The 23500-nt window shown below is 28.9% G+C and overlaps 2 protein-coding genes across 2 annotated transcripts in view; one reads left to right on the forward strand and one right to left on the reverse strand.

Annotated features, from left to right (window-relative positions):
• Window positions 1-23500, forward strand: part of LOC142235947 (uncharacterized) — an 874494-nt gene that overhangs the window by 432391 nt on the left and 418603 nt on the right. The window lies entirely within an intron of this gene.
• LOC142235946 (zinc finger BED domain-containing protein 5-like) lies at window positions 17241-19051 on the reverse strand. Its single transcript, XM_075307199.1, has 2 exons — window positions 17604-19051; window positions 17241-17247 (listed from the first exon to the last, which is right to left on the reverse strand). Exons 1-2 carry the CDS (start codon window positions 19049-19051, stop codon window positions 17241-17243), a joined length of 1455 nt encoding a protein of 484 aa, XP_075163314.1.

A 23500-nucleotide genomic window follows, 5' to 3' on the forward strand; every position in this document is an offset into this window, starting at 1 on the left:
AAATGAGTGTAAATCGGGCGAAAGCTATATATGGGAGCTATATCTAAATCTGAACCGATTTGGATGATATTTTGCAAGTTTTTCGAGACTCATAAAATATTGGGATGTACGGAATTTAATGAAGATCGGTTGATATACACGCCAATTATGACCAGATCGGAGGAAAATATATATGGCAGCTATATCTAAATCTGAACAGATTTTTTCCAAAATCAATAGGGATCGTCTTTGAGCTGAAACAGGACCCCATACCAAATTTTAGGACAATCGGACTAAAACTGCGAGCTGTACTTTGCACACAAAAATACATCAATAGACAGACAGACGGACAGACAGACAGACAGACAGACAGACATCGCTAAATCGACTCAGAATTTAATTCTAAGACGATCTTAGATCGATGGGTCTCAGACTTTTCCTTCTTGGCGTTACATACAAATGCACAAACTTATTATACCCTGTACCACAGTAGTGGTGAAGGGTATAAATATGTGAAACATTTAAATCTGAAGCAATTTTAAGGAAACTTCGCAAAAGTTTATTTATGATTTATCGCTCGGTATATATGTATTAGAAGTTTAGGAACATTAGAGTCATTTTTACAACTTTTCGACTAAGCAGTGGCGATTTTACAAGGAAAATGATGGTATTTTGACCATTTTTGTCGAAATCAGAAAAACATATATATGGGAGCTATATTTAAATCTGAACCGATTTCAATCAAATTTTGCACACTTGACTATACGACTAAGTGTTATGTTTGTACAAGATTTCAAGCAAATCGGTTTAAAACTCTGGCCGCTGGGTCCATATTAGTACATATCGGGCGAAAGATATATATGGGAGCTATATCTAAATCTGAACCGATTTCTTCCAAAATCAATAGGGTTCTATTCTGACCCAAATTAGGGACATGTGCCAAATTTGAAGGCGATTGGACTTAAATTGCGACCTAGACTTTGAGCACAAAAATGTGTTCACAGACAGACGGGCGGACGGACGGACAGACGAACATGGTTATATCGACTCAGGGACCCACCCTGAGCATTATTGCCAAAGACACCATGTCTCTATCTCGTCTCCTTCTGGGTGTTACAAACATATGCACTAACTTACAACACCCTGTTCCACAGTGTGGCGCAGGGTATAATAAAATCTTGACACAAGTTTTTATAGAAATAAAATTTTGACAAAATTTTCTATAGAAATAAAATTTTACAAAATTTTCTATATAAATAAAATCTTAACAAAATTTTCTTAAGAAATAATGTTTTGACAAAATTTCCTATAGAAATAAAAATTTGACAAAATGTTTTAATGAAATAAAATTTTGACAAAATTTTCTATAGAAATAAAAATTTGACAAAATTTTTTGATAAAACAAAATTTTGACAAAATTTTTTGTGGAAATAAAATTTTGACAAAATTTTTTGTGGAAATAAAATTTTGACAAAATTTTTTGTGGAAATAAATTTTTGACAAAATTTTTTGCGAAAATAAAAGTTTGACAAAATTTTCTATAGAAATAAAAGTTTGACAAAATTTCCTATAGAAATAAAATTTTGACAAAATTTTCTATAGAAATAAAATTTTGACAAAATTTTTTGTGAAAATAAAATTTTGACAAAATTTTTCGTGGAAATAAAATTTTGACAAAATTTTTTGCGAAAATAAAAGTTTGACAAAATTTTTTGCGAAAATAAAAGTTTGACAAAATTTTCTATAGAAATAAAATTTTGACAAAATTTCCTATAGAAATAAAATTTTGACAAAATTTTCTATAGAAATAAAAATTGTACAAAAATTTTTAATTAAATAAAAATTTGACAAAATTTTTTGATGAAATAAAATTTGGGAAAAGTTTTCTATAAAAATAAAATTTTGACAAAATTTTCTATTGAAATAAACTGTTGACAAAATTTTCTACAAATTCAAATTTTGAAAAAATTTTCTATAGAAATAAAATTTTGACAAAATTTTCTATAGAAATAACCTGTTGACAAAATTTTCTATAGAAATAAAATTGTGACAAAATTTTCCATAGAAATAAAAATTTGACAAAATTTTTTGTAGAAATAAAATTTTGACAACATTTTTTGTGGAAATAAAATTTTGACAAAATTTTCTATAGAAATAAAATTTTGAAAAAATTTTCTATAGAAATAAAATTTGGGAAAAATTTTCTATAAAGATAAAATTTTGACATCATTTCTATAGAAATTAACTGTAGACAAAATTTTCTATAGAAATAAAATTTTGACAAAATTTTCTATAGGAATCAATTTTTGACAACATTTTTTAAAGAAATAAAATTTTTACAAAATCTTTTGTAGAAATAAATTTTTTCATTCGTTTTGTTTTGTTATTTTTGGTTTTGTTCTTTAAGCATTGTTGTTGTTTTCTATTGCAGCTTAAAACCATTTTGTTGACTAAACTACAAGTGTAGCTTAACCAACAGAGGAAAAGTATGCTTGTCAAATTTATTTGGGCAAAGCCCTATAGACTGCAAGATGGTTGGATGGACGCACGTTTCGGAATTACCACATTCCTCATCAGCATCATCTACTTGCAGCAAAACTATCAACCAATTATCAGAATAAATTCAGGCAGTTTATTAAACCCAACAAAAACCACACTTGAACCCTCCGAAAAAAGGTTTTACATTGATAGCCGGATTATGCCGAAATAAATTCGAAACAAACATATCTCTTTTCCTATGCCACATTCTTTTCCTCTGTTGGTTAAGCTACACTTGTAGTTTAGTCAATGTATGGTTTTAAGCTGCAATAAAAAACAACAACAACGAAATAAATTTTTGACAAAATCTTTTGTAGAAATAAAATTTTGACAAAATTTTCTATAGAAATTAAATTTTGACAAAATTTTCATGGGATTACATTTTTGACAAAATATTTTGTAGAAATAAAATTTTGACAAAATTTTGTAGTGAAATAAAATTTTGACAAAATTTTCTATAGCAATAACATTTTGACACTACATATCAGCCACTCACACACACGCAAAGAAAAAAAACGTTTGGAAAACGTGTACCGAAAACGTTTTTCTTTTGTTAGAGTTTTTTGAATTGCTTCGAAAATTTTAAACTTTTATCACCAAAAAAATTCGTTTGTTACAAAAATTGTATTTTTTCAATAAAAAAAGTTATTTTTGAAACAACAACACAGTCCATTTCGTTTATATCAAACACTGTTCTTTTCTGACTTTAGGTCTTTAATAAGACACATTTTACATTTCAAAATTTAATATAGTACAATGTAATGTTGAACATTTTTTCGGAATCTTCCGAATATATCTGGAATATATGTAAAAAAACAAAAGCAAAAAAAAACTTTGGCCGAAGCAGGGATCGAACCCACGACCCTTGGCATGCAAGTCGGACGTAGCAACCACTGCTCCACGGTGCCAAACTAAATGTTTGTTTCTGTTAAATAAACTTTGTTTATTCGGTTCGTGGGCGCCGTAAGCTATGCTATATAAATATAACTTATATTGATATTTATCTATTGATGACCATAACAGGTACATAGCTCAGTGGTTAGTGTGTTGGCTTAAAAAGTGCATGGTCCGCGGTTCGATTCTCCGTCCAGGCGAAAGGTAAAAAAAAAATTTTAAATTTATAAAATCGTATAATTTCTTCTACATTGTTGGTATTACAGGAAAAGGTGTTAAGAACTAAAAAACCTCGTGGATGTGAGAAAGATGTAAGGGGAAATGCAATTAGCAAGAAAACAATGTTTTTTTTTTAGTTTGTCTTTATGAAATCCTGTAAAAGAATAAACGTTTATCACAAAAAGTATATACTTTTCTTCCAAATACACTCCCTTACAGCGAAAAGCAAATGAGGAACGAACTTTGTTTGTCTAAAATTTCGTTTGGAAGGAAAGAATTATTTTTTTGCGTGCATGTGTGGTATATTTCTTGGTATATGAAATCCCTAATTTTATTACTCTGAGAGAATTTAGCATCACCCATTTTTTATACCCTCCACCATAGGATGGTGGGGGTATATTAACTTTGTCATTCCGTTTGTAACACATCGAAATATTACTCTAAGACCCCATAAAGTATATATATTCTGGGTCGTGGTGAAATTCTGAGTCGATCTAAGCATGTCCGTCGGTCCGTCCGTCCGTCTGTTGAAATCACGCTAACTTCCGAACGAAACAAGCTATCGACTTGAAACTTCGCACAAGTAGTTGTTATTGATGTTGGTCGGATGGTATTGGGCGATATCGGACCACTTTTACTTATAGCCCCCATATAAACCGATGCTCAGATTTGGCTTGCGGATCCTCTTGGAGGAGCAAAATTCATCCGATTCGGTTGAAATTTGGTACATTGTGTTAGTATATGGTCTCTAACAACCATGCGAAAATTGGTCCACATCGGTCCATTTTTATATATAGCACCCATAAAAACCGATCCGCAGATTTGGCTTGATGAGTCTCTAAGAGAAGCAAATTTCATCCGATTCGGCTCAAATTTTGTACGTGGTGTTAGTATATTGTCTCCAAAACCATGCAAAAATTGGTACATATCGGTCCATAATTATATATAGCCTCCATATGAACCGATCCCCAGATTTGGCTGGCGGAGCCTCTAAGAGAAGCAAATTTCATCCTATCCGGTTGAAATTTGGTACGTGGTGTCCAAATTTTATTTTTATACAAAATTTTGTCAAGATTTTATTTCTATAGAAAATTTTGTCAAAAACTTATTTCTATAGAAAATTTTGTCAAGATTTTTTTTCCATAGAAAATTTTGTCAAAATTTTATTGATATAGAAAATTTTGTTAAAATTTTATTTCTATACAAAATTTTGTTAAAATTTTACTTCTATACAAAATTATACACGTACTTAATCGGCTTTTTATACTCTCCACCATAGGATGGGGGTATATTATTATACCCTCCACTATATTAACTTTGTCATTCCGTATATTAACTTTGTCATTCCGTTTGTAACACATCGAAATAGTGCTCTAAGACCCCATAAAGTATATATATTCTGGGTCGTGGTGAAATTCTGAGTCGATCTGAGCATTTCCGTCCGTCCGTCCGTCCGTCTGTTGAAATCACGCTAACTTCCGAACGAAACAAGCTATCGACTTGAAACTTGGCACAAGTAGTTGTTATTGATGTAGGTCGGATGGTATTGCAAATGGGCCATATCGGTCCACTTTTACGTATAGCCTCAGATAAACAGACCCCCAAATTTGGCTTGCCGCTCCTCTAAGAGAAGCAAATTTCATCCGATCTGGATGAAATTTTGTACATGGTGTTAGTATATGGTTTCTAACTAACATGCAAAAATTGGTCCACATCGGTCCATAGTTATATATAACTCCCATATAAACCGATCCCCCGATTTGGCTTGCGGAGCCTCTAAGAAACTAAAATGTCACCCGATCCGGCTGAAATTTGGTACATGGTGTTGGTATATGTTCTATAATGCCCATGCAAATTGGTCCATATCGGTCCATAATTATATATAGCCCCCATATAAACCGATCCTTGCGGATCCTCAAAGAGAAATAAATTTCATCTAATGACCATGCAAAAATTGGTCCACATAGGTCCATAATTATATATAGCCCCCATATAAACCGATCACCAGATTTGACCTTCGGAGCCTCTTGGAAGACCAAAATTCATCTTATTCATTTGAAATTTGGTACGTGGTGTTAATATATGGCCTCAAACACCAATTCAAAAATTGGTCGAAATCGGCCCCTAATTATATATAGCCCCCATATAAACCGATCCCCAGATTTGACCTCCGGAGCCTCTTGGAGGAGCAAAATTCATCCGATACGGTTGAAATTTGCAACGTGGTGTTAGTATAAGGCCGCTAATATCCATGCCAAAATTGGTCCATATCGGTCTATAGTCCCCAATCACACAAAAATTGATCCATATCGGTTCATATTCATTGTTGCCACTCGAGCCAAAAATAATGTACCAAAATTTTATTTTTATGGAGAACATTGTCAAAATGTTATTTCTATAGAAAATTTTGTCAAAATTTTATTTCTATAGGAAATTTTGTCAAAATTTTATTTCTATAGAAAATTTTGTCAAAATTTTATTTCTATAGAAAATTTTGTCAAAATTTTATTTCTATAGAAAATTTTGTCAAAATTTTATTTCTATAGAAAATTTTGTCAAAATTTTATTTCTATGGAATTTTTTTTTTAATTTAATTTCTATAGAAAAATTTTTCCAAATTTTACTTCTATAGAAAATGTTGTCAAAATTGTATTTCTATAGAAACTTTAAACTTAATTATGTACGTATTTAATCGGCCTTTTTTTAGTTTAATATATACTGCGAATGGACTACCTTGGAATTTAGAAGACGGTGTTAGCAAGTTTTAAGATACCTTGCCATCGGCAAGTGTTACCGCAACCCAAGTAATTCGATTGTGGATGACAGTCTTCAGTAGAAGTTTCTACGCAATCCATGGTGGAGGGTACATAAGCTTCGGCCTGGCCGAACTTACGGCCGTATATACTTGTTTTTTTTTTTTTACTTTTCTGTATTGGTCCTCATTCGCTGACTCTCTATGGGAAAGATCCACTGGATGATTTTTCGCATGACCATTGCTTTTAAATATGAATGCGTTTTCTTTTTGTAATAAGGCATAAAAATTTATGGCATTGCATCAACTAATTCTCATGGAGGGTAATAACATGGCTGATGACTTTGGCGAACACGTTAAATATTAAAATTTGATTGATTTTTTTGTTTTGTTTTTCATTTCACTATAATTGATTTTTTTTCACATGCCCTGGTTTTACGGTTACGATTGTTGCACTTATTAAGATTTGATTCGATTACGCAGTAAACAAGAAAGCCAGTAATAAAAAAGTCGTAATGTGAAAGAAAGTTGTAAGAATTGATCAGATATACAATTTGAAATGGTTCCAATTGGAAGAAATCATCTCATCCCCCTCTCGAAATAGAGTTCATATAATGCAAATGAAAAGTGAAACCCACACAATAATTTTCCGAGATCTCAAATAGGTTTTGATTAAATTAAATTATCAGGCAACATTCCGTGACGCTAACCTTTTGTGAAACCAGAAATTGGTTTATGATTTTCTTATATTTGTACACACAAAAAAATATCAATGAATTTTCTTGTCAATACAATTAAAATTATGTTTAAATTTGAGCTAACAACGTAATTTGTAATTACAATTACGATTTTAGTAATATTTTGTCACATTATTATATCAGCAAAAATGTTGTTCAACTTAAAAATTTCCTTTAACAAAAATTGTAAATTCAAAAATTATAATATTATCTTGTGTGTAGGGATTGAAATTGAACAAGTATATACGGCCGTAAGTTCGGCCAGGCCGAAGCTTATGTACCCTCCACCATGGATTGCGTAGAAACTTCTACTGAAAACTGTCATCCACAATCGAATTACTTTAGTTGCGGTAACGCTTGCCGATGGCAAGGTATCTTAAAACCTCCTAACACCGTCTTCTAAATTGTATGTAAGTCCATACGTGGTATATATTAAATCAAACAAGATCGATTAAATACGTATATAATACAATTTGACAAAATTCTCTATAGAAATTAAAATTTGACAAAATTTTCTATAGAAATAAAATTTTGACAAAATTTTCTATAGAAATAAAATTTTGACAAAATTTTCAATAGAAATAAAATTTTGACAAAATTTTCTATAGAAATAAAATTTTGACAAAATTTTCTATAGAAATAAAATTTTGACAAAATTTTCTATAGGAATAAAATTTTAACAAAAATTTTTATAGGAATAAAATTTTGACAAAATTTTCTCCAGAAATAAAATTTTGATAAAATTTTTTCCAGAAATAAAATTTTTTCCAGAAATAAAATTTTCTCTAGAAATAAAATTTTCTATAGAAATTAAAAAAATTTTCTATAGAAACAAAATTTTCTATAGAAATTAAATTTTGACAAAATTCTCTATAGAAATAAAATTTTGACAAAATTTTCTCCAGAAATAAAATTTTGACAAAATTTTCTATAGAAATAAAATTTTGATAAAATTTTCTCTAGAAATAAAATTTTGACAAATTTTCTATAGAAATAAAATTTTGACAAAATTTTCTACAGAAATAATATTTTAACAAAAGTTTCTATAGAAATAAAATTTTCACAAAATTTTCTATAGAAATAAACTTTTCACAAAATTTTCTATAGAAATAAAATTTTAACAAAAATTTTTATAGGAATAAAATTGTGACAAAATTTTCTATGGCAATACAATTTTGACAAAATTTTCTCCAGAAATAAAATTTTGAAAAAATTTTCTCCAGAAATAAAATTTTCTCTAGAAATAAAATTTTCTATAGAAATTAAAAAAATTTTCTATAGAAACAAAATTTTCTATAGAAATAAAATTTTGACAAAATTTTCTCCAGAAATAAAATTTTGACAAATTTTTTTATAGAAATAAAATTTTCATAACATTTTCTCTAGAAATAAAATTTTGACAAATTTTCTATAGAAATAAAATTTTGACAAAATTTTCTGCAGAAATAATATTTTAACAAAAATTTCTATAGGAATAAAATTTTCACAAAATTTTCTATAGAAATAAAATTTTCACAAAATTTTCTATAGAAATAAAATTTTAACAAAAATTTTTATAGGAATAAAATTGTGACAATAAAATTTTGAAAATTTTGACAAAATTTTCTCCAGAAATAAAATTTTGATAAAATTTTCTCCAGAAATAAAATTTTGATAAAATTTTCTCTAGAAATAAAATTTTCTATAGAAATTAAAAAAATTTTCTATAGAAACAAAATTTTCTCTAGAAATAAAATTTTGACAAAATTTTCTATAGAAATAAAATTTTGACAAAATTTTCTATAGAAATAAAATTTTTACAAAATTTTCTCCAGAGATAAAATTTTGATAAAATTTTCTCTGGAAATAAAATTTTGACAAAATTTTCTATAGAAATTAAATTTTGACAAAATTTTCTATAGGAATAAAATTTTGACAAAATTTTCTATAGAAATAAAATTTTGGTAGGTTATTTTTGGTCAAATCTGGAGAACCGTTTATATGGGGGCTATATATAATTATGGACCGATGTGAACCAATTCTGGGACGGTTGTTAGAGACCCTATACTAACACCATGTTCCAAATTTCAGCCGGATCGGATGAAATATGCTTCTCTTAGAGACTCCGCAAGCCAATTCGGGGGATCGGTTTATATGAGGGCTCTATATAATTATGGACCGATGTAGACCAATTTTTGCATGGTTGTTGGAGACCATATACCAACACCATGTACCAAATTTCAGCCGGATCGGATGAAATTTGGTTCTCTTAGAGGCTCCGCAAACCAAATCGGGGGATCGGTTTATATGGGGGCTATATGTAATTATGGACCGATATGGACCAGTTTTTGCATGGTTGTTAGAGACCATATACTAACACCATGTACCAAATTTCAGCCGGATCGGATGAAATTTGCTTCTCTTAGAGCAATCGCAAGCCAAATTTGGGGGTCCGTTTATATGGGGGCTATACGTAAAAGTGGACCGATATGGCCCATTTGCAATACCATCCGACCTACATCATTAACAACTACTTGTGCCAAGTTTCAAGTCGATAGGTTGTTTCGTTCGGAAGTTAGCGTGATTTCAACAGACGGACGGACGTACATGCTTGGATCGACTCAGAATTTCACCACGACCCAGAATATATACACTGAATGGAAAAGGTACGTCATAAGGATGAATCTTTACATCACGGTGACGAATTTTTCGTCAAAAATGAGCTAACGTAACATTTCATCCCATTGACGATTTTATCGTCATAGCGATGAATTGAATTCATCCCTGTGATGAACTTATTTGCATCCCATATATAACTATGTTACGTCCAGATGATGAATGTATTTCATCTATGTGATGATATTTTTCGTATCTGCAATTATTCTCTTTTATCCATGCGATGATGCAATTCTTCAAAAGTACGATTCTCGTTCGTCATCGCTACAAACGCCATCGTCATAGCGATGAACTCTTTCCCTAAATTTGACGTAATCCATTCATCAATATGATGTAATAGATCCATCAATTTGATGTAATCGATTCATGAATACGATGTAAACATCAAATTGATAAATTGATTATTGGAAATATTTTCTACGACACTTTTAATAAAGAACCATATTGTTTTTTATTTTAATTAAATTTAAATTTTATTTATTTGAAATATGTACAACTAACGAAGTAAAAACGTATACAAAATTTTTCATACACATCTACCAAAGCTGTTGATTTTGATAAATTGACCATCTTGAAACACAAACATTCTGTTACCTTAATTAGTGTTTAGATTACCAAGGATGAAAAGTTTTATGGGTTCATCCTGTGGAGTAAAAAAATTATAAAGAATTTAATTTAATTATAAAGAAAACAATTTAAACATGGAAATTTTAAATTATTGTAAAATATATTCGATCTTTTTAGAACAAAATTTAACTCACCCTTTTTGTGCCCAACTGTTCCTTTTCGTTTTGAATTGTTTTCTTATCCAATTCATCTTTATTCTTTAATTTCTTTATCCGTATTCGGTTTTCACAGAACGAAAAATGTTGCGGCATTTATCTGTAAATGTAGAAATACTTCCATAAACATATAACATATAAATGTTAAAAAAATAAATTGACCAAAAAATAAAAAAATCGTCATTTTGGTTAAATTTTTATACCCTTCACCACTACTGTGGTACAAGGTATAATAAGTTTGTGCATTTGTATGTAACGCCAAGAAGGAGTAATCATAGACCAACCTTTTAGTATACGGATCGGCTTAGAATTAAATTCTGAGACGATTTAGCGATGTCCGTCTGTCTGTCTGTCCGTCTGTCTGTCCGTCTGTCTGTCCGTCTGTCTGTCCGTCTGTCTGTCTGTCTGTTGATGTATTTTTGTGTGCAAAGTACAGCTCGCAGTTTTAGTCCGATTGTCCTAAAATTTGGTATAGGGTCCTGTTTCGGCTCAAAGACGATCCCTATTGATTTTGGAAAAAATCGGTTCAGATTTAGATATAGCTGCCATATATATTTTTCACCGATCTGGTCATAATTGGCGTGTATATCAACCGATCATCCTCAAATTCGGTACATCCGAATATTTTATGGGTCTCGAAAAACTTGCATAATATCAGCCAAATCGGTTCAGATTTAGATATAGCTCCCATATATAGCTTTCGCCCGATTGACACTCATATGACACACAGAGGCCAATTTTTAACTCCGATTTAGTTGAAATTTTGCACAGGGAGTAGAATTAGCATTGCAACTATGCGTGCCAAATTTGGTTGAAATCGGTTCAGATTTGGATATATCTCCCATATATAGCTTCCGCCCGATTTACACTCATATTACCACAGAGGCAAATTTTTAACTCCGATTTAGTTGAAATTTTGCACAGGGAGTAGAATTAGCAATTTAACTACGCGTGCCAAATTTGGGTGAAATCGGTGCAGATTTGGATATATCTCCCATATATAGCTTTCGCCCGATTTACACTCATATGACCACAGAGGCCAATTTTTTGCTCCGATTTAGTTGAAATTTTGCACAGGGAGTAGAATTAGCATTGTAGCTATGCGTGCCAAATTTGGTTGAAATCGGATCAGATTTAGATATATCTCCCATATATAGCTTTCGCCCGATTTACACCCATATGACCACAGAGGCCAATTTTTAACTCCGATTTAGTTGAAATTTTGCATAGAGAGTAGAATTAGCATTGTTGCTATGCGTGCCAAATTTGGTTGAAATCGGTTCAGATTTAGATATAGCTCCCATATATATGTTTTTCTGATTTCGACAAAAATGGTCAAAATACCAACAATTTCCTTGTAAAATCGCCACTGTTTAGTCGAAAAGTTGTAAAAATGACTCTAATTTTCCAAAACTTCAAATACATATATATTGAGCGATAAATCATAAATAAACTTTTGCAAAGTTTCCTTAAAACAGCTTCAGATTTAAATTCCTATATTTTTTTACTAACATTGTGTTCCACCCTAGTGCATTAGCCGACTTAAATTTTGAGTCTATAGATTTTGTAGAAGTCTATCTAATTCGGTCCAGATCGAGTGATATTTAAATGTATGTATTTGGGACAAACCTTTATATATAGCCCCCAACACATTTGACGGATGTGATATGGCATCGAAAATTTAGATCTACAAAGTGGTGCAGGGTATAATATAGTCGGCCCCGCCCGACTTTAGACTTTCCTTACTGGTTTTTCCATATATAACACTTCATGTTTTTTATTTTTACTCACATTTTTGTTTTTCTTTTCACTTTCACATCTTTAAGCATTAGCCCTTTATTTTCGGGACCACCTTTACACTTTGGACTAAACTCAACAACTGAGAGGAACCATTTGAAATGTTCTTACCGCACAGAAAAAAAAAACAATATTTCTACCACACAACTACGTATGGATGTGTTATTGCATTAGTATTTGAATACATGTCAACGGAGTAGATGAAACTTTTCGTCTATTTGATTACTATTTTCGTCAATTTGACGACTTTTATTGTTCTCATATGTCTTGGAAGCCAATTTAAAAACAAACATGTGAACAAATGTTTGCTGAAATACTCATTTGAGTTAAGTTAAATGTGGAGAGAGCATGAAATACCCAACAAAAATAACTTAGCTCTCATTAATAAAAGCTGTGTACAGTTATTTTAAAAACAAAACGTAGCAAGCGCATTTGGTCGTGTGTGTGTTTTTTTTAGGTAGAGAAATAAACACACATCTACAGAACGTATGAATTTTATCATCACATTGAACACTGTTTCGTCACATTGACTATTGATTCGACTTTTAGGTGTTTCACTTTAGTACTAATGGAAAAATGTAAATTACAAACATCTATTACTATATACACCGTATATCGTTTTATGTTTTAGTTAGCATTGAGATTTTTTTGATACGCATTTCAGAGAAAAGTGTGTTTCATCAATTTGACGATTCTTTCATCGCATTGGCGAAAACCAGCATCCTTGAACATCATGACAATAAAACACTTAAAACTTTTGCCCAACTTCTATTAATATGTGTAATTCATATATTGGGACTTCATATAAACGAAATTAAATTAAATCAAATGTTAATTTTGGTTAACTTTCGCTGAATCGGGAAGAAAATAATTTCGTCTCATAGACAAAACTAGATCATCAATGTGACGAACTATGAAAAGAACAAAAATTGACTTTGATGATTGATTTCGTCACGTGGACTACCGAAATACTCCCATGGACGAAACTTTTCATCGCATAGACGAAAACGCATTGATGAAACTCAATCGTCAAGGTGACGAACGCTTTTTCTTTCGGTGTATACTTTATGGGGTCTTAGAGCAATATTTCGATGTGTTACAAACGGAATGACAAAGTTAATATACCCCCATCCTATGGTGGAGTGTATAAAAGGGAGGACAAAATCGTTAGGCAGCAACTTATTAAAACTGAAAGATAGAAATTGGACCAATGTTTGCATTGTTGTTAGAGCAAATATACTAACATCACGGACCTAATTTCAAGCGGATCGGAAGAGATTTGCTCTTCCAGGATGCTCTGTAAGGCAAATGCGGGAATAGGTTTATATGCGAACTATATATCGGTATATCGACTAAATTGTGTAAGGTTGTTAGAGGGCATATACAAACGTCGGATACCGAATTTTAACCGGATAGGATGAAATTTACTTCTCTAAGAAGTTCTGGAGTTCAATTCTTGGGATCGGTTTGTATGGGGGCCCTATATACAAATGGACCACTTTTTGCATTGCTACTATTGACCATAGGTTCGATTAGGTTAGGTGGCAGCCCGATGTATCAGGATCACTTAGACTATTCAGTCCATTGTGATACCACATTGGTGAACTTCTATTGGCCATAGAATAAGACCACCAAATTTCAAATCGATTAAATAATTCTATTGTGGACGACAGTGTAATAAGCAGTGATATCTTTGAAGTACAAAATAAAAAGAAATCCAAAATAAAAATCCGTATTCGAAGATCCTTTATCGTTTGACAATTTCTGATTGAATCACATTTTTTCAATTTAAAAGTTTTTATGTTCATATTTAAATATTCAATTATAATTTTTTCTTATTAAATTTTATTAAGGCAGTGTCAAGGTACTTTCCACAAAAATTTATACAAATGTTTTATTCTTTTTTTTTTTCTCAAATTAAAATTGCAACTTGCTTTTGCAACAACACGTACTTGTAGTGTAGCAGCGCAACTCGTACGAATATATCCGACTCGCTTGGATGAGAAAATCTAAAGGACGTTTTTTAAAATATCATCATAACAAGGACAAAAAACCTTCAAGTAGGTAGTTGTATGGAGCATAAATGAGAAATAAAAACACTTGTTATATATCCATATACGAGTATATTTCTTTTTAATTTTGTGAAAAAATACGATTGTATTAAGGGCTGGCCAGAGAGGTAACTCGATAACTACCACAATGGGGCAGTGTTTCTATAGAAATAAATTTTTTTTTTTCTAGAGAAATGCAATTTTGACAAGATTTTCTCTAGAAATAAAATTTTGACAAAACTTTCTATATGAAATGAAATTTTAACAAAATTTTCAATGGAAATAAAATTTTGACAAAATTTTCTATATAGATTTTCTATGGAAATAAAATTTTGACAAAAATTTCTATAGAGTTAAAATTTTGACAAAATTTTCTATAGAAATAAAATTTTGATAGTCTTTTTTTAGAAATAAAATTTTGACAAAATTATTTTATATAAATAAAATTTTGACAAAATTTTCTATAGAAATAAAATTTTGATCAAATCTTCGAAAGAAAAAAAATTTATATAGAAATAAATTTTTGACAAAAATTTTTATAGCAATAAAATCTTGACAAAATTTTCTGTATAAATAAAATTTATCATTATTTTGATAAAATAATGATAACATTTTCTAAAGAAATAAAATTTTGAAAAAAAAATTTGCAAAATTTTAATAGAAATAAGATCTTGAAAAAAAATTTCTATAAAAGTAAAAGGTTGACAAAATTTTCTAGAGAAATAAAATTTTGCCAAAATTTTCTATAGAAATAAAATTTTGCCAAATTTTCTATGGAAATAAAATTTTGACAAAATTTTCTATAAAAATAAAATTTTGACAAAATTGTCATTAGAAATAAAATTTTGACAAAATTTTGCTATAGAAATAAAATGTTGAAAAAATCTTTATAAAAATACAATTGTGAAAAAATTTCCTATAGGAATAAAATTTTGACAAAATTTCCTACAGGAAGAAAATATTAAAGGAATTTTCTATAGAGATAGAAATAAAATAAATAAAATAGAAATAAAATTTTGCTATAGAAATTAGATATGACAACATGTTCTATGGAAATAAAATTTTGACAAAATTTTCTATAGAAATAAAAAATTTTCTATAGAAATAAAATTTTGACAAAATTTTCTATAGAAATGCAATTTTGACAAAATTTTCTAGAGAAATAAAATTTTGATCAAATCTTCGATAGAAAAAAAAATTCTATAGAAATAAATTTTTGACAAAATTTTCTATAGAAAAAAATTTTTGACAAAATTTTCTATAGAAAAAATTTTTTTTTCCTATAGGAATAAAATTTTGACAAAATTTCCTACAGGAAGAAAATATTGAAGGAATTTTCTATAGAGATAGAAATAAAATAAATAAAATAGAAATAAAATTTTGCTATAGAAATTAGATATGACAACATGTTCTATGGAAATAAAATTTTGACAAAATTTTCTATAGAAATAAAATGTTGACAAAACTTTCTATAGAAATAAAATCTTAAAAAAAAAATTCTATAGAAATAACATATTGAGAAAATTTTCTATAGAAACAAAATATTGACAAATATTCTATAGAAATAAAATTTTGACAACATTTTCAATAGAAATAAAATTTTGACAACATTTTCAATATAAATAAAATTTTGACAAAATTTTATTTAGAAATAAAATTTTGACAAAATTTTCAATAGAAATAAAATTTTGACAAAATTTTTAATAGAAATAAAATTTGGACAAAATTTTCAATAGAAACAAAATTTTGACAACATTTTGCTATAGAAATTAAGTTATGACAACATGGAAATAAAATTTTTACAAAATTTCAATAGAAATAAGATCTTGAAAAAAATTTTCTATAAAGGTGAAAAGTTGACAAAACTTTATATAGAAACAAGTATATACAGCAGTAAGTTCGGCCGGGCCGAATCTTAAATACCCACCACCATGAACCAAATATTAGGGTTTCCTTTGAAAATTCAGGAGGGCTTGAGAACTTGAGGACACTTCCCGAAGATAAATTTAAAAATTTCACCTATAAGGACTATATCAGATTCTGGATTTATAAGAACCATTTTTGTTTGAGTTTTAGAGGAATCATTAACATCTCTTGTAAGTGTGCAAGAAAATTATAAAATAACGTCTTGATTTGAAATCTTAAATCTGTAGATTTTCACCCGAGAAGTAAAATCTGGAAATTTTACATTGAGTTTCAAGCAATTTTCATGATCAGGGCGCCTTCTATAGCCTCAAGAAAAATACCTCTAGATTTCCAATTTCAGGCAAATAGGATAAAAACTTCGGATTCTAGAAGCCCAAGAAGTAAAATCGGGATATCGGTCTATATGGGGGCTATATCAAAACATGGACCGATACTCACCATTTGTGGCAAACCTCTTTATGGTCCTAAAATACCTATAAATTTCCAATTTCAGGCAATTTGAATATTAATTGCGGATTCTTAAACCCAAGATGTAAAATCGGGAGATCGGTCTATATGGGGGCTATACCAAAACATGGAACGATACGGACCATTTTCGGCATACCTTTTGATGGTCCTCAAGTACCTCTAGATCAGGGCTTCCCAACCCAATTTGCTTTACGCCCCCCCAAAAATTTTTGGATATTGCTGTGCCCCCCCCCCCCAGTTTCTTCTAAAAACAAGTTTCCTTTAAAAAAATGTTTACCCAAAGAAACAGAAAAATATGTATAAAAACAAAAGGGTTTTAATTTCAATTTCAAACAAAAAAATAACAAAAACAAAAGTTCTTTTAATTTCAATTCAAGTAAAAAATATAAAATTATATAAGATGGATAATATTATTACAATTAATTAGTAATAAAAATGTAATTCAAGGACTAAAAAGGAACATAAATAGTCATGAACTAGATATGTTGAGATCAGGTTTACTAAAATAACATATATAATGTGAATTTTTGATTCGCTATTAATACTTTCAATTAACAATAACAATTTTAATGTATATAAAAGTGTGACCACTTAGTGGGAAATTTGGCAATTTTTCTGTTCATTAACTAGTTTTTTAACATTTGGTGACAGTACTGATAAAGCACATCTCAAATCATTTTCAACATTAAGGCAAGACCGATATTTTGACTTTATATTTAAAAGTGTTGAAAAACTTTTTTCGCATAGATAGGTTGACGAAAATTGTATCAAAACTTTTAACATGTGTGAAGACAAAAGTGGATACAAGTTCCGATATTTTAGCCAGAAATTTTCAGTTGTTAATATATCAAAATCATCTTTTGCGATTGAATCGTTTTTCAAATCAATAGCTTCTTCCTGGATATCCTCAGGTAGTACCATAACGTCCAGAAGAAAGGGATTACGAAACAGTTTGTTCTGCCAACAATCAGTGGTCATATCTGGAAAATATCTATTGAATTCACCCAAAAGTGCATCCAAATGCAATAGAATTCCGTCCAAATTTCTATTTTCAATATCCTCAGAATCTAATATATCGTTTAACCGAGGAAAAGATGTATATTTAGGGAAAGGCGATAAAATTCGTTTTTTCCACAATTTTATTTTTTCCATAAATGAATTTATGGAGTCAAGTGCTGTTAAAATATTTGTAGTTTCTCCTTGGAGTTTTAAGTTTAGGTTATTTAAAATTTCAAAAAAATCGGCTAGGTAAGCCAAGAAAATAATGGTATTTTTGTTTGTGAAACAATCATAAAGTTTTTCATTTTTGGTACTTAACAAGAAAATTTCTACTTCATTTTTTAATTCATATAGTCTTCCCAGCATATTTCCCTTTGAAAGCCAGCGTACCTGGGTATGAAACAATAAATTTTTGTGGTCAGCGTTTAAATCCAGACATAAAGTTTCAAAAAGACGCGTTCGTAGGGCACTGCATTTTATAAAATTGACAACTTCTATGGCACAATTTAGGGAACTTCTTAATTCGTCAGGCAATGTTCTGGCGGCTAAGGCTTGTCTGTGGATAACGCAATGAGTGAATATGATGTTATTGTTTTTTTGCTTGGCGTAATGAATAAATCCAGATTTGCATCCCGTCATTGAAGGAGCACCATCAGTACATATGCCGGCAATCTTTCCCCAAGGTATATCATTGGCATCCAAGAAATCCGAAAGCGCTTTGAAAATATCTTCTCCCTTTGATGTAGTTGTTAGAGGTTTAGAGAAAAGTAGCTCCTCACATATAGAATCCTCTTTGATATATCTGCAGTAAAACAACAACTGACAGGAGCAAGATACATCTGTTGTTTCATCACACTGCAGTGCAATTAATGGCGAGTCCTTGATGTGTTGAATTAATTGGGACTTGACATCACTAGCCATTTCATCAATACGTCTTTTTACTGTATTGTTCGAAAGTGGAATTTTTGAAAGTTGTCTCACTGCATTGTTGTCCAGCATTTTACTTGCAGCTGCTATTATGCTCGGTTTTATAACCAATTCACCAATCGTGTGGGGTTTTTTGTTCCTGGCTATTATCCATGAAATTTCAAAAGATGCTTCTAATGCTTTTTCAGCCTCCAGATTAAACACAGACGTAGAATTTATCTTCATATTTCTTAATGTCGACAACCTTGCTTCAAAGAAAGCAGGAGGTTTGTCTTCGTATTCTGGATGCAAAGATGACAAATGCCTTTTTAATCGTATTGGTCTCATTGCATCGTTAGACAAAATTTTGTGACAAATAACACATTGAGGCAAATTTTCATTGTTTTTTGCAACACAAGAAAAACCAAATTTAATATATTCTGTATTGTAAAGCCGTATTTTGTTCTTTGATGTCATATTGGAATGTAATTAAGTCATTAATTCGACAATATTTAATACGCGCAACAAAACCAAAAAACGTATGATCGTGTGCATAGAGATGGCAAATTTAAACAGTGATAAGTAAAAGGTAGATAGGTACTAAACCGTTGCAAATAAAGGTAGTAAACAAGTAATAATGGAAAACCTACAACAAGCAATGCATGTAACTTCTACTTTTTCACGTTGGTTATAAATTAACATTTCGAAACATTTTATACTTTATTTTGTAGTATATTATTAATGTTTCGTCGAACCCATAAGTTTGTGTTGTTTTAACAAATTGAATGATACAAAACCTGCTCAACTAGAAATGACGTTGCGCCCCCCAGCAACCTCGTGGCGCCCCCCTAGGGGGGCGCGCCCCCCCATTTGGGAAGCGCTGCTCTAGATTTTCAATTTCAGGCAAATTATATAAAAACTACGGTTTCTATAAGCCCAAGACCCCAAATCGGGAGGTCGGTTTATATGGGGACAATACCAAAACATGGACCGATGCTCACCATTTTTGGCACACCTCATTACAGTTCTAAAGTACCTCTCGATATCCAATTTCAGGTAAATTGGATAAAAACTGCGGTTTCTATAAGCCCAAGAAGTAAAATCGGGAGATCGGTCTATATGGGGGCTATAGCAAAATATGGACCGATACTCACAATTTTTGGCACACGTATTTGTGGTCCTACAATACCTTTGGATTTACAATTTCAGGTAAATTGAGTAAAAACTGCGGTCTCTATAAGCCCAAGAAATAAAATCGGGAGATCGGTCTATATGGGCGCTATACCAAAACATGAACCGATACTCACCATTTTTGGCACACCTCTTTATGGTCATAAAATACCTCTAGATTTAAAATTTCATGCACATTGGATAAAAACTACGATTTCTATAAGCCCAAGACCCCAAATCAGGAGGTCGGTTTATATGGGGACTATATCAAAACCTGGACCGATATAGCCCATCTTCGAACTTGACCTGCCTGCAGACAAAAGACGAGATTGTGCAAAATTTCAGCACGATTGCTTCATTATTGAAGACTGTAGCGTGATTACAACAGACAGACAGACAGACAGACAGACGGACATCGTTATATCGTCTTAGAATTTCTCCCTGATCAAGAATATACATACTTTATATAGTCGGAAATCGATATTTCGATGTGTTACAAACGGAATGACAAACTTATTATACCCCCGTCACCATTCTATGGTGGTGGGTATAATAAACTTTTTAATACAATTTTCTAAAGAAATAAAATTTTGATAAAAAAGTACAATTTTGACAAAATTTTAATAGAAATAAGATCTTGGCAAAATTTTCTATTCGCTTTGTTTTGCTATTGTTGGTTTTTGTTTTTTAAAAATTGTTGTTGCTTTTTTGATTTCAGTCTACATTTTGACAAAATTTTCTATAGAAATTACATTTTGACAACATTTTCTATAGAAATAAAATTTTGACAAAAAATGAGAATTCATAGAAATAAAAATATTGACAAAATGTTTTATGGAGATAACATTTTCTATAGAAATAAAATTTTCTATGGAAATAAAATTTTGACAATATTTTCTATAGAAATAAAATTTCGACAAAATTTTCTATAGAAATAAAATTGGGACACAATTTTGTAAAGAAATAAAATGTGGACAAAATTTTCTATGGAAATAAAAATTTTGCCAAATTTTCTATAGAAATAAAAATTTTGACAAAATTTTCTATAGAGATAAAATTTTTACAGCATTTTCTATAGAAATAAAATTTTGACAAAATTTTGTATAGAAGTCAAATTTTGACAAAATTTTTTAACAGATTTTAAAGAAATAACATTTTTTAAAGAAAGAAAATGTGGACAAAATTTTCTATAGAAATAAAAATTTCGGCAAAATTTTCGATAGAAATAAAAAATTTGACAAAATTTTCTATAGAAATAAAATTTTGACAAAATTTTCTAAATAAATAAATTTTTTACAGCATTTTCTATAGAAATAAAATTTTCACAAAATTTTCTATAGAAATAACATATTGAGAAAAATTTCTATAGACGCAAAATATTGACAACATTTTCTATAGAAATAAAATTTGACAAAATTTTCTATAGAAATACAATTTTAAAAAATATTTTCATAGAAATACAATTGCTAAAAATGTTTCTATAGGAATAAAATTTTGACCAAATTTCCTACACGGAGAAAATATTGACGGAGTTTTCTATAGAAATACAATTTTAAAAAAATTGTGTATAGAAATGAAATGTCAACCAAATTTTCTATAGAAATAAAATTTTGACAAAATTTTCTATAGAAATAGAATTTTTGAAAAAATTTTCTATTGACATAAAACAACAACATTTGGCTATAGAAATTAAATTATGACAACATGTTCTTTGGAAATAAAATTTGGCAAAAATATTTCTATAGAAATAAAATCTTAACAAAATTATCTATAAAAGCAAATTTTTGGCAAAATTTTCAATAGAAATAAACCTTTGACAAAACTTTCTATAGAAAAAAAAAATTTGACAAAATTTTCTATAAAAATAACATATTGAGAAAATTTTCTATAGAAACAAAATATTGACAAAATTTTCAATAGAAAAAAAACTTTGACAAAATTTTCAATAGAAATAAAATTTTGACACAATTTTCAATAGAAATAAAATTTTAACAAAATCTTCAATAGAAGTAAAATGTTGACAGAATTTTGCTATAGAAATTAAATTATGACAACATGTTCTATGGAAATAAAATTTTGACAAAATTTTAATAGAAATAAGATCTTGAAAAAATTTTCTATAAAAGGAAAAAGTTGCCAACATTTTCTATTGAAATAAAATTTTGACAAAATTTTCTATAGAAATAAAATGTTGACAAAATTTTCTATAGAAATAAAATTTTGATAAAATTTCCTATAGAAATAAAATTTTCTATCGAAATAAAATTTTCACAAAATTTTCTATAGAAATAAAATTTTGATAAAATCTTTGATAAAAAAAAAATTCTATAGAAATAAATTTTTGACAAAATTTTCTATAGAAATAAATTTTTGACAAAATTTTCTATAGAAATAAAATTGTGAAAAAATTTTGTAAAGAAATAAAATGTGGACAAAATTTTCTATAGAAATAAAAATTTTGACAAAATTTTCTATAGAGATAAAATTTTCTATAGAAATAAAATTTTTACAAAATATGCTATAGAAATAAAATTTTATAGCATTTTCTATAGAAATAAAATTTTGACAAAATTTTCTAGAGAAATAAAATTTTCTATCGAAATAAAATTTTTACAAAATTTTCTAGAAATAAAATTTTGACAAAAGTTTCTATAGAAATGAAATTTTTACAAAATTTTCTATAGAAATACAATTTTGAAAAAAATGTTCATAAGAATACAATTGTATAAAATTTTGACAAGATTTTAAATAATAAATAAGATCTTGAAAAAAATTTCTATATAGATAAAAAATTGACAACATTTTCTATTGAAATAAAATTTTGACAAAATGTTCTATAGAAACAAAATTTTAACAAAATTTTCTATAGAAATAAAATTTTTACAAAATTTTCTATAGAAATAAAATTTTTACAAAATTTTCTATAGAAATGGAATTTTGACAAAATTTTCTATAGAAATAAAATTTTGACAAAATTTTCTATAGAAATGCAATTTTGACAAAATTTTCTAGAGAAATAAAATTTTGATAAAATCTTCGATAGAAAAAAAAATTCTATAGAAATAAATTTTTGACAAAATTTTCTATAGAAAAAAATTTTTGACAAAATTTTCTATAGAAAAAAATTTTTGACAAAATTTTCTATAGAAATAAATTTTTGACGAAATTTTCTATAGAAATAAAATTGTGATAAAATTTTGTAAAGAAATAAAATGTGGACAAAATTTTCTATAGAAACAAAAATTTTGACAAAAATTTCTATAGAGATAAAATTTTCTATAGAAATAGAATTTTGATAAAATTTTCTATAGAAATAAAATTTTGACAAAATTTTCTATAGAAATAACATATTGAGAAAATTTTCTATAGACACAAAATTTTGACAAAATTTTCTATAAAAATGCAATTTTGAAAAAAATTTTCATAGGATTCACAATTGTATTTATAGGAATAAAATTTTGACAAAATTTCCTACAGGGAGACGGAATTTTCTATAGAAATAAAATTTTAAAAAAATGTTCTATAGAAATGAAATGTCAACCAAATTTTCCATAGAAATCCAATTTTGACAAAATTTTCTATAGAAATAGAATTTTTGAAAAATTTTTCTATAGACATAAAATTTTG

The sequence above is a fragment of the Haematobia irritans genome, chromosome 4, assembly GCF_050003625.1.
Source record: "Haematobia irritans isolate KBUSLIRL chromosome 4, ASM5000362v1, whole genome shotgun sequence".
Taxonomy (NCBI): domain Eukaryota; kingdom Metazoa; phylum Arthropoda; class Insecta; order Diptera; family Muscidae; genus Haematobia; species Haematobia irritans.

Excerpts from the sequence above, each read along its gene's own strand:
- LOC142235946 (XM_075307199.1), bottom strand. The coding sequence starts at position 19,051 with ATGAGACCAATACGATTAAAAAGGCATTTGTCATCTTTGCATCCAGAA.